General features: G+C 42.3%; 1 protein-coding gene across 1 annotated transcript in view; it reads right to left on the reverse strand.

Moving 5' to 3' along the window:
* The window catches only part of LOC122113684 (cytochrome P450 3A9-like), a 123,625-nt gene that overhangs the window by 94,963 nt on the left and 15,316 nt on the right, over positions 1-13,346 (reverse strand). Inside the window, exons 12-13 of the mRNA XM_042686752.1 lie at positions 11,914-12,076; positions 9,623-9,837 (exon numbers count right to left, since the gene is read on the reverse strand). Of these exons, the coding sequence (XP_042542686.1) occupies positions 9,742-9,837; positions 11,914-12,076 (259 nt within the window). The 3' untranslated portion in view covers positions 9,623-9,741. Of the gene's footprint in view, positions 9,838-11,913; positions 12,077-13,346 lie in introns of the transcript that reaches the window.

Genomic DNA, 13,346 nt, shown 5'->3' on the forward strand with positions numbered 1-13,346 from the left:
CCCTATCGAATCATTTGGCCTAGGAAATACCAGGTTTACCCAGCAATTTCAGATTGGATGTGAGGTTGCCCCTAAAGACTCATTGAATGGTCAGTTCTCACCATAGATTGCTGAGGGGCTTGACCGAGAGGACTCCAACACCGTGGTGAGGTTTCAGCTGGATGGGGGCCAGGAGATGGGGCCTGTGTGTGGGAAGACCATCGCTGGGCAGCATTGCAACAGCACTGTGTCGCTCTGTCTGTGTGTCTGTCTCTCCTCTCTCTCCCTCTCCTCTCTTTGCATCTCTGTCTCTTTCTCACTCTCATCTCTCCCTCAAGCTCTTTGCTCTCTGTCCCTCTCCTTCATCTCTTTCCCTCTTTCCTTACATCTCTCTCACTGTCTCTCTCCTGCCTTCTCATCTCTCCCTCTTTTCACTTTTTTCCTTTTTTTTCCAACTTAATATTTGATCACATCAGTACACACATCCACGTGATGATGTTTATCCAGGAAAATTAGTTCAAAATGAACATTACAAGAAAATTTTCCAAGGTGGAAACAAATTTCATGATAACAGTTTCTAAGTACGCAGACAGGATATCTCAATCCTGGAGTTTTCTAAGTCTGGAGTTGAAAGGCTGAGAAATGTCTAACTATGCATAGGAGATGTTTTGTTTGCTGCTGTTGGTTTTGGTTTTGTTTTTCTTTTGCCAGATCTGGCACTTGAACTCAGGGCCTTGGCACTGTCCATGAGCCTCTTTGTGCTCAAGGCTAGCACCCTACCACTTCAGCAACAGCAACACTTCTGGCTTTTTCTAGGTAGTTTGTTGGAGATAAGAGTCTCACTGACTTTTCTGCGGGGTTGGCTTCAAACTATGATCCTCAGATCTCAGCTAGGATTACAGGCATGAACCCTGCAGCCCAGCTCTCTCTCTCTCTCTCTCTCTCTCTCTCTCTCTCTCTCTCTCTCTATATATATATATATATATATATATATATATATATATATATAAATTTCTTTTTCTTTTTATCAGTTGTGGAGCGTGAACTCAGAGCTTAGGCACTATCCCTGAGCTTTTGTGCTCATGACTAGCACTCCACTACTTTGGGCCTCAGTGCCACTTCCAATGTTCATTCCTATCTGATAAGGCCTTCTTTCTACTCCTTCCTTCACTTCCCCAGTTACTTACCACATTTATTGTCATTCCTGACATTTACTCTGTGCAGATCTGAGCTGGTTCTATGGCCTTCGCTGAGCATTGAGTCTCTGAGGAAAGCTCAAATAACCACAAAAAAAAAAAAAAAAAAGCTGGGCACCAGTGGCTCATGCCCATAATCCTGCCTACTCAGGAAGCTGACTCCTGGAAGACTGCAATTCGAAGCCAGCCAGGCACAAAATCCATGAAACACTGTCTCTAACCAACAAATGTCTGAGTTGGGAGTATAGCAGACGTTATAGAGTACCAGGTATGAGTAAGCAAGCAAGCTAACAAGAGTGTCAGGTTCTGAGTTCCAGCCCCATAACTGGCAAAAAAAAAAAAAAAAAAAAGAAAAGAAAATCAATACAGTTGCTCCAGGTCTTAGAGCTTATATTCTCTATGATGGAATTGTAGAATGAACAGGACTTGATGAATTCGTGTCTGGGCTGATTCTCCAGAGCTGGCGTGTCTGGGATCTTGTTCTCCATGAGGAAGAGGCTCAGACACTAATCCTTTAAGTCTCCCTTTGGGGAAGGGGATCCTTTCATCTAAAGAAACTGGTAGAGCTATAGTCCTCACTCAGGTCAATGGGAGGGTTAAGATTTGTATTTTCAGAAGTACAACGCTTTACTCTCATGTGTGATCCTATTGGTTTTCCCAAAAGGTGAGTAGAGATGTTTATTTCTTCAATTTCTGCTGATCCTCAAGGAGATCCAGCTGCCCACCACAGTGGTGAGCTTCCCCCCTCTTTTCTCTTTCATCTCTGTCTGTCTCTCGCATCTCTATCCTCTGTCTATCTCTCTCCCCTCTCATCTCTCCCCCTCTCTTTTCTCTCTCTTCTCCTCCTCTCTCTTTCTTTCTTTCTCCTTCCAAACTACCATGAATTGAACACTTCATTCCACCGTGAGGTTTCAGTCCTGCCTCGGTCTATGGGAACGGATTCCCTCAAAAAAAAAAAAAAAACTTTTTCTCCTTTACATGGTTTCTCTTGGGTGTTTTGTCACAGCAATACAAAGTTACTAAGTTGATGTCTCCTTGGTAAAATGTGTTAATTCCCAACCAGAACTTTGGGTTCAGTTTCTTCCCCTGGGAGCTTATGGAACAGCCTGAAGTCTCCAGGGTGATAAGCATTCACCTTTGGGTGAAGCCTCTCCAGGGAGAAACGCCAGGTGAATAAATGCATACACCTATTTTATATTTTTTCCTTTTCTGAAGGCTGGTGTTCTACTGCCTGAGCCACAGCTCACCTTCTGGCCTTTTGGAGGCTCATTGGAGATAAAAGTATCATGGACTTTCTTGCCCACCACTATAAATTGGGATCCTCAGAGCTCAGCCTCCTGAGTAGCTGGGATGACAGATGTGAGCCACTAGCACCAGTGCATTTATTCATTCTTAACTCAGGGCCCAGTGAATAAATGCCTTGGGTACAGTGCCAGGGATGGAGCAGTGTAGGGCACACGGGCAGCAAAGATGGCGCTAAGAGGGAGTTGAGTAGGCAGACCCCGGTTTGTTTATGTTCAACAGCTCCTGGAAGCTTAGGTTCATGATAGGGTGTGACCTTTACAGTGATTGGTTGGTTCCTTTTCCTCCCCTTCCAAGCCACACGGTCTTTTGCTTTAAAAAAAGTGCTTGCTGTGTGGTAATAAAGGAGTTCCTGCTTGACTTGACTCCCTGCTGCCTCTGATTGTCTCCGGGGCTAAGGGAGGCTGGGGAACTGGGTGAGCTGCACAAGTACCTTTCCTCAGACCCCATCCATCTTCTTCAGGACGGAGGAAGACCCGACAGAGCAGGAGCCACACAGCCCTATTTCTCCAAAGCAGCTGAGTAGGAAGCATACATAAATGTGTCACAACTGTAGAATTTTGGTGATTGGTGGATTCCAATACAGTGGTAATGAAAGAAAAAAATGGCAGTAAGCCTGAGTATCAACAAGTCAGAACCTAGGAGGCAAGACCTAGGAACAGTAGGATTAAAGTCCAGTGAACTCCAGTACATTCCTGCCATCTTGCATTCGTTTGATCTGGCAGCTAGGGCTCATGCTTGAGTAACTACTTACATTTGTAGAAACCGAGACACAGTGACAGCAAGAGCCTTCCAGAAAGCTGTCTAGTAATGAAGACAAAATATTGTCTGTGAAGTTAAGAAATAAGGGAGATTGCAAATAGCTCAGCTCTACCAGTGTTTGATAGATGGTACTCCCCAATGGATGTCAGTAGAGGAAAATAGTGGGATTTAGGCCTGCAGCCACCCTGGAGATGAAATTCTGATTCCTCCATCAAATGACTTCTATAGACGCTCCAAGATGTTTCCCACAATGAAGGATGACATTTGTTCTTACTGGAAAGAATAGAGAATCTAAATCGTATGAATAGAAAGGGCACTGGCATGTAAGATATTCACCTTCACATTCTCCATCAGAGCAGTAGACAAGGAAATACATTACTGATGGTGAATGCTACTATATTTCAAACAGTGAAATATTGCATACTGGTTGCTATTGATGGCTTAATGAACTCACTCAAATCCCAAACTTTCCCTGTATATGAAATGTTTGTCAGGTGTGGGGCTTAAACTCAGGGTCTGGGCACTGTTCCTAAGCTCTTTGCTCAAGGCTAACGTTCTACCAGTTTGAACCACAACTCCATATCCAGTTTTCTGGTAGTTAATTGGAGATGAAATGTTATGGAATTTCCTGCCTAGGCTGGCTTTGAACCATGATTCTCAGGTCTCAGCCCCCTGAGTATGACCCACCAGTGCCCTGCATAATTTTTTAAGCTATAGAATCTCAGTGGAACTAAAATTATATCATCTTCTTCCAAAACACATATTTGACAGCTATACTTTTGTTACAAGGACTAATATGTCCTTTTTGCCACTCTACCCATCTCCACACCATGCTCAAACTAGTTGAGATTATAATACCAACAAAAACAGGCTTGGCATTCCTTAAGGCTAAAACAGGAAAGCTAAAAACTAACCATGAGCTTTGGTTGGGATTTTTGCTCTATTGTTCATGTATTGAATTGAAAAATAGTCAGAGAAAGAGTAAATTTTCTGCCCCATACTGGGGGCTCATGCCTGTAATCCTAGTGCTCAGAAGCCTGAGATCTGAGGAGCCTGGTTCAAAGCCAGCCCAGGCAGGAAAAGTTGTGAGACTCATCTCCAATTAACCACCAGAAAACCAGAAGTAGAGCTGAGGCTCAAAGTCGTGGAGCACTAGTCATGAGTAGAAAAACTCAGTGACAACAACCAGGCCCTGACTTCAAGCCCTAGAAATGACAAAAAAAAAAGATATTAAATAAGTAAATAAATAATATTAAAATAAATGTTCTATACCAAATAAACAAACAGAACCAGCACGCTGCCTTAACCAACACAAAAGGCCTTACTCTATGGAAAGGATGATGAAAGGAGACAACTCCTTTGTGAATTTAATTATGTATTAGTACTTCAAACACACATATGAAGAGCTGGACTGTACATGTCCCAGAATTTAGTGTTTGCCAGAAGAATGGTCTAATGACATTTGTTCTCTCACTGGCCCATATACTAATTGAAGGTATTGTGTATTCTTTTGTTTTTTTCTGAGACTGGAACTCGAACTCAGTACCTGATGTGTTCACTCATTGGCTAATGCTCTCCCAACTGAACCATACTTTCCAACCTAGGCATTGTGTACTTTTAAAGATCCATTGTATACAGAGTACGCAGATGAGAACAATCAGATAAAATTCTGGGTTTCAGATACACAGATGAGATCATTCCTGCATATTCAAGGACAAATTAATCATGCAGGTATTAGACACATACATCTCACATGGACACTACTTTCCCGTCTCTTTAACAAAAGGTGACAGTTCAGTTAACACTCAGAGGGTAATTGTATTATTGATCCATGCTCTTGGCGGTGCAAAGGATTTGTGCTGGTCACTCATATGGCCCTTCTCATAGGAAGCCTGTCTTGATTTTCACTGAATGAATAAATTGTATTCAGTGTGTGTGTTTGTGTGTGTGTGTGCATGTGTGTGTTCTGATATACATATTAGATTCAAAGTTTACAAGTCACAATTCTGATTGCGCCAGGAAAATAAAATAAGGTTGTCTCATTTAGGTAGGTACCAGTTTTTCTCAATTGTGTGAAATGTGATTTGCTGATTTTCAGGGCCTCATTTTGGTTACTGGAGAAAGGGAGAGACAGTTCTTATGAATTTCCCATTTGGGGGTGATGTGGAGAAGTCAAGTACAGCCACAGCCTCTGTTAGTACTGGATGTAGTTAAGACCTTTATTTTCCTCCTTGCTGTGCATGTAGGTTTGGTTGCATGCCTGCCATGTTCTCGATATGTATTTGGCACTAAGCATGGGGGAGTCTGAATCCTTGACCTCATGAACTACAGCCTTTCACAGGGTAGAGAAATATTAACCAAATAAACATCAAAAAACAAATATTGAAGGCTGGGTGGGGGTCACCTGAAACTAAACTGGTCTGACTCGGTCTTTTATCCACTTTTAGACAAGAGCACTTTACAACTTTCACAAGAACAGGATTAGTTAGATGTCCCAACCAGGCCCACAGCTGTTTGTGCACTGTCACTGCTCAGGCTGCTGTGGAAGGGAGGGGATGCAGCCTGAGGCCTGTGACTTTAGCCAGATTGCTAAGGACCAAACTAAGCCTGCAACTGCCTGTGCCAGGACTCTTGACTGCTGTTGCAGTAGGTCTGCGACTGGACCCAGCTGGAGGCTGGAACTTTTATTTCTCCAGAGATGTCCAAATGAACAACAAAGACACAGAAAACAAGGATCCATAGGACAGAAACATGCTGGGTCCGCCTGGCCCCCAAACCTCCAGCGCCAAATGGCCTGGTCCTCAGACCTCCGACATGGCAAGACACAGGGTAGTTCTCACCCTACCATGGCCAGATTCGGGGGGGGGGCCTGATCCACAGTTTGTACCATGGCCAGACACCGGGTGGCCTGGTCCACAGAACCTCTACCATGGCCAGATGCCAGGTAGTCTCTCACGCTACCATGACCACACAGAACCTGCTCACATTGTCAGAGTAGGAGGAAGAAGGGCAAGTTCTCAAGCACATCTACTGCCCTTACCTCTTCAATTTCCAGATGGATCAATCCCCAGATACCAGAAAAACATGCAAACAAAACACAGACACACAGGCAGACACTTACTCCAAAGTTCTCCTGGAGACAATTACCAGAAAACCTTTAAAACAATTTTGGTAACAAGATATATAAGCATACAAATTAACCTTTAAACACTTGCTAAAAGTGGGGGTAGAGGGCACACCAAAACCTACCACATGGCCAAAATGGCAAAAAGCAAATCAGGATGGTAAGTGAATGTGGTAGAGCTCTGTTAAGTAAGTAAGCAAGCAAGCAAACAGGAGACAACAAGCAGAAAGGGAGAAGGGCAGGGTCACGCAGAAACAGAGTGGGTGTACTGGAGGACAGACAGAGGGAGACAGACAGTTTTAACTAAGAGAATTTAAGTTAGGATGGCTAGCCTTGAGAGGAAACCTAGAAGAGGGTCCCTGAGACCCTGCCTGGATCTTAACTCTCAAGGGCACCAGCAGAGAGGCAGAAAGAAGGAGAGGGAAAGAAGAGAGGGAGGGAGAGAAGAGAGAGAGGAGATTGAACTCTTACAAGAATAGGAAAGATTTTAGAGGAGACAGTTTGGGGGGCTTATAGCAGAGGAAAACTTGGTATGCGGGGCTAGACAAGGAGGCGGAGGATCTGGAGTAGAGGTAGAAGGCTTGAGTGTAGAGGCCTTGGACCCCTCTCTGTTTTGTTGCTTTGAGTCAATCAGTCAGTAATGTCAACATTGAAAGTACTAAGACCAGATGTGGGTACATAGGCGAGTTAATTTTGAGGGCTGTAAATCAGTTAGCCCGAGAGTTTTAGAAGGTTTGGCAGGACTATGGTAAAGGGTGTCTGGGTGTCAGCAAAGTGTGAGAGACTTGTGGAGCAAAAGAAAAAAAATTCAGTGAAAAACACTGCATTTCCAGTTTCCGCAGTGACTCCCTATACTGGGTTGAGCTAGTAAGACCAGGCCTGTGCCTGCCCACTTCACAAGCACCAATAGAGAACCTCCCTCAAGGAACTGTTCTACAGAACCATCTCAAACTAAACTCTCCACTCACTTTTAATCATGCCTTATATATATATATATATATATATATATATTTTTTTTTTTTTTTTTTTTTGTCGGTTTCAGGGCTTAAACTCTGGGCCTAGGTGATGTCCTTGAGCTCTTCAGCTCAAGATGAACACCCTGTCACTTGAGCCACAGCACCACTTTGGAATTTTCAAGTGGTTCATTGGAGATAAGAGTCTCATGGACTTTCCTGCCCAGGCTGGCTTTGAACAGTGATCCTCAGATCTCAGCCTCCTGATTAGCTAGGATTATAGGCGTGAGCCAACGGCATCCGACTTATCTCTTAGATTCTTATAATGGTAATTCGCCCATGTGACTAAGACATGACCTGCAAAACCAGGACCTGAACATTGCCACAGCACTGCCACCAGGTGACCCAATCTCCATCATCATCCCCCAGTCTGTCATAGAAATGGGGGTGGGGGGCTTAATCTCAGGGTCTCGGTGCTCCACTTCTGGCATTTTAGTGATTAATTGGAGATAAGAGTCTCACAGACTTTCCTGCTTGGGCTGGCTTTGAACCACAATCCTCAGATCTCAGCCTCCTGAGTAGTTGGGATTATAGATATGAACCACCAGTACCCAACTTATAGTCTATATTCTTGATAATGGCCATTTTGATTGTAGTTTTGCTTTACATTTCCTCATTGAGAAAAGATGTTGAATAGTTTCTCATACAACCACCAGCCATTTGCGTTTTTAAAATTTTTTCCTTGAGTGTCTCTGTAGTTCATTTGCTCGATATTGATTGGAATTCTTGCTCTTACAAAATTCAAACTGTTGATAGGTAATACATGCATGCTTGGTTATTAAAAAATAGTATCCATCTGTTTGTCTGACAATCTATCTATCCACTTATCTCGAAAAGCATTCATGTACACTGCCATATTCTACTCCACTCTCTCATGTTTTTTTCTCTCTGAAGAGGTGACTTGCTTCATCAGCAGTGGTAAATGAAACCTCTCTTACCTTTGATATATTTTCTTATTTCATCCATTATGGGGCCAACTTCTATGCCTCCATGCCCTCCTTGAGGCACGGCTGCCTTTACCAGGCCGCCCATCTGCATAGCTTCATTTCATCTAGCTTGGGTTCCCACATCCAGGCCAGGCTTCCCCTCCATGTGGAGGAGTTCCTGGTCCTACTTTATCTCTGACTTGAAGCCATCATGACTCCCTTCTCCATTGCACAGTGTACCCACCACCTTGGTATGCTCTAGAAGCTTTGGGACTAAATTATGAGCAAACAAGGAAAACAGACAAGAGAAAGCACTGAGTGAAAGCATTGGAACCGAAGGGGAAGAAAGGATGATGTTTGAAATAAAGGAGTGCTTTTAACATTGCTGTTGAATCAATTGACCAAGCAGCTATCTTTATTCAGTGTTCATTATATTAAAACAGCAGGGAGATGAAAATGGATTACAAAGGAATACTGGGGGGAGATGAGACAGAAACATTAGATCAAAACCCAATACAATACATCTCAGTAGAGTGGTACAAAAATATGAACTTAGAAATGGCAGCATCAGACGAGCAATACACCTTCAATGAGGAAGAACATGGCAGATTAACCCTGTGGATGATGAATAATCTAATTGGAGACTTGAAACAGACCCCAGGCAATCACTGGTTCTGATGATAAAAATGGAAGATCCTCTTTCAGCCCCTCCTGTGGGTGGAGGCCTCATAATCATAATCTTTGCAGAATGAAGTTTGTTATCAGCTTTCTCAACACAATTCACAGAGTAGAATGATGCAAATAAAACATTAAAGATAGATCTTTGCAATGGGATCATCACAAGAGCTCTCCTTTTCCTAATTGTTGATAAGACTAGTGATAAATGCCTGTGCTCAGATCACAGCTCTGAGGACGGCAGGGATGACAGGAGAGAGCAATACTCCTGTGAGAATAGGAAGTCAGTTCCTTTATGGCACCCAGTAGATAAAAGCCCACACAGGAGGGAGGGAATGAGAGGGAAAGAGGGAATAGCTGACACCAAACAAAAGGAAAATGTCCATAGCACCCGATTTGGAAGAAGTAGTTTATTGTCACAGTTTATGGAATTAATGAAGTTTATAGACCATGATCATGACAAGTTGCCTTGTGAAGTTAAAATGTGTTTGTGACTTTAAGTATCACTATCCTACAGTACTGTGATATTTGCCAAATTTATGCAATCAGTTAATCTCAATAAAACATTATGTAATAATAAAAAGCTCACACAACCATTGAACAAACTTGAAAATGTCCAGAACTGCTAATCAGGAATTCACTGCAGAGACCATGCCTGGCTCTATTTCGGAGGGACTGTTTTTCCCCCATACAATCAACTGATTTTCTAGTGCTCTTGGAAACAATGTCTTTGGAGAACACAGCAGAAAAATCTTTGCAGAAAATCATGCTCCACTTACGGTCCCATCTCTTGACACAATCTTTAGGACAATGGGTTTTTCTGGTTGAAGAAGTCCTGGACCACTTAATTTCAGAGGAATCTGCAACAGTGAAAGAAGTGTAATGAGGAAACAATCAGCTACGCACTTCCAATCATAGCAGCAAAGAAAAAAGATAAAGGTAATAATGATTGACAACTAGTTTTGACATTGCCTGTCTTGAATTCTTTCTACTCATTCATTAAGCATTGTCAAGACTAAGGTGGGAAAAGTATTTTTTTCATCTATTCACTGGGGGAAAATATAGGTATTTATGTTATGTTACTTTAATGATATAATTTTTTAAAAAAAGAATGAGTTTAAAAAATTGAACCAGCCAGATAATAGTGGCTCACACCTGTAATCCTAGCTACTCAAGAGGCTGAGATCTGAGGATCACAGTTCAAAGTCAGCTCAGACAGGAAAGTTTGTGAGACTCTTAATTTCAGTTAACAACTCTAAAGCTGGGTATGGATCTGTGGCTCAAGTGGTAGAGCACTATCCTTGAGGGGAAAAGCTTCGGATAGCACCCAGGCCCTGAGTTCAAGTCCTAGGACCGGAACAAAAACACACAAAATTTAAGCCAGATTCTTAGCCATTAAGGCAAGATATTTTTGAAAACTCATAAAAAGTTTCATTTTGGATTTGTTGGATCTGAGAAAGTAGTATACATTTCAATTTCAGAAAGTCTTCAAATTCTAAATAATCCAGTCATTCTTCTATTTGAGCCAATGCTTGCTTGCTTACTTTCTCTCTTCCTTCTTTTCTTTTTCCTTCCTTCTTTCCTTCCTATTGAATAGGGGAGTATCCTGGGGTGTGAACTGAAGGCCTCAGCACTGTCACTGCACTTTTTGTCCAAGGCTAGAACTCAACCACTTGTGCCACAACTCTACTTCGAGCTTTTCAGTAGTTAGGTCTATGAGATATGCGTCTCATGGACTTTCCTGACTTGCTGGCTTTTAACCATGCCCCTCAGATCTCCAAATCCTGAATGGCTGGGATTACAGGCATGAGCAGCTGGTACCTGCTTTCCTTCCTTCTTCCCTCCCTCCTTCCCTTTCTTTTTACTTTTCTATCATGTTCTTTTGATATCCCAGTGTAGTGGGAAGTGGGGAATTTCTGAGTACTACACTAAGTAGTCATATTGTGAGTGGGTCTTTCAGTAGTGGAGGGGCAGCCTGCCTATCCCAGAACAGGGAAGATAAGCATGTCGTTATGAAAGTGAACAGTCTCCAATCTGGAAAAGAGATGCTCTGGGGACCTCTAGAGCATCTGTCCCATCTCATGTATATTGTGGCCCCATTTTTCTTAAGGTTAAGTTACTTGGTTGTACACTTAATAGGAAATTGACACAGCTACCCCAAAGCCATACAAGAAGCAGAAACTATCTATCTATCTACCAATCATCTACCAATTATCTATCTCTCTATCTATGTTCCCTTTTTCTGGCAGGAATCACACTATCATGCAAGAGCAGAATTTTAAATTTGTGAGCCTTGGAAATAAGCCTCTATCCTTCAGGAAACAGCTGTAACCTTTGTCAGAAGAGAATCCTCTCAAATATCATGATGACAAGATCATTATATATCATGATCATATGTCATGCTTTCTAATTCCAACTGACAGGAAGTTCAAATGCACTCAGCAAAGCCATCGCATGTTAATCTGCCTGTATGGACACAAGCTTTCTACTTTGATTTTGCCAAATAAATTATCTAATTCCCAAATTGGGGAATCCAAGAAATGGAACAAAAACAACAAAGATTCTTTTGGTTCATCAAATATTGACAGATGAACAAAAATATCCTTGTATGACAATAGGCTTCTCAATTAAAAAAAAACATAGGCAAACCCCCCAAATCTCCCATAAAGCCAGGCACCCTCAGCTCATGTGGATAATCCTAGCTACTCAGGAGGCTGATATCACACTTTCAAGTTAGTCCAGGATAGAAAAAGTCCCTAAGACTCTTTTCTCCAATTAACCAGCAAAAAGCTGGAAAGTGGAGGTGTAGCTCAAGTGGTACAGCACCAGCCTTGAGCAAACAACACAGTGAAAACTGTGAGGCCCTGAGTTCAAGCCCCAGTATTCAGTCCCAAACAAATGTCATGAAGTATTATCTACCTAGGAAGTATACTGACCTGGGTCTCCTTACAAGGTTGGAAGGAGAAATTCTGCATGAGTCTGACAAGAGCAAGTTTGATGTTCATGAGAGCGAACCTCATGCCGATGCAGTTTCTGGGCCCAGCTCCAAAGGGCATGTAGATGTAAGGATTGATGCTTTCCTTGTTCTTCTTGCTGAACCTGAAACAATGAAAGTGGGGAAAACATGAACACCTCAAGAACCCAGCTATTGGTGGCTGAACTTCAGACATCCCTAATCAGTACTAGATAGTACTGGTCAATGAAATCCTGCTATGGTTTGTTTTCTTTTTCCCTTTATTTTTGTGGGTTATAGAGCTTAAACTCAGTACCTGGGCGCTATCCCAGAACCCTTCAGTTCAAGGCTAGTGCTCTACCACTTTGAGCCACAGTGCCACTTCTGGTTGTCTGGTGGCTCATTGAAGATAAGAATCTTGTGGGGACTTTCCTGCCTGGGCTAGCTTTGAACTTCAATCCTAGGATCTCAGCCTTCTGAGTAGCTAGGATTACAGGTGTGAGCCACCTGGCTCCTTCTGTGGTTCTGCACGCAATAGTACAGCATGACTACATTAGTTCATCTTTCTTCTCTCCTTTTCTGCGCTTCCTCTAAGAAAAAATTTACAGGCACAGGGAACAACTAATACCATCATCATCAACAACAACTACAGAAATGTACTCATTATCTGACTTAGGAAATGGTAGCCTAGTTACTGTACAATACCTTAGTAACAACAATAAAATTGTGTCTTAAAAATGTCTAACCAAGGAAGGAACTTCCTGAACAGAGTCCCAGGGTCACAACAAATTGGAGAGAGACTCGACAAATGGGACTATCTTAAAATAAAAAGCTTCTGCACAGCTAAAGCTATAAGCAACCAAGCTAGAAAGATAACCAATTAATTGGGAAAAAGTATTTACCAACAATATATCAGACATGGGGTTAATATCCAGTATATACAGGGAACTCAAGAAACTAATCCCTCCCAAACCTAACAAACCAACTACTAAATGGACAAGGGAATTAAAGAGAGACTTCTCAGATGAAGAGATAAAAATGGCAAAGAAACACATGAGGAAATGTTCACTATCCCTGGTTGTGAAAGAAATGCAAATAAAGACAATCCTGAGATACCACCTTACCCCAGTCAGAATAGCCTACATCCTAAAATCAGCCAATGACAAATGCTGGAGGGATGTGGAGAAACAGGAACCCTATTACACTGCTGGTGGGAATGTACATTTATACAACCACTTTGGAAAGCAGTCTGGAGGGTCCTCAGAAAGCTAAATATTGACCTCCCTTACGACCCAGTCATACCACTTCTAGGCATCTATCCTGAACAACAGGAACCAATATACAAGGACACATGCACCTCCATGTTTATTGCAGCACTGTTCACAATAGCCAGAATATGGAAACAACCCAGATGTC

Source organism: Dipodomys spectabilis, unplaced genomic scaffold, assembly GCF_019054845.1.
Source record: "Dipodomys spectabilis isolate Male_0828 unplaced genomic scaffold, ASM1905484v1 ptg000098l, whole genome shotgun sequence".
NCBI classification, from domain to species: domain Eukaryota; kingdom Metazoa; phylum Chordata; class Mammalia; order Rodentia; family Heteromyidae; genus Dipodomys; species Dipodomys spectabilis.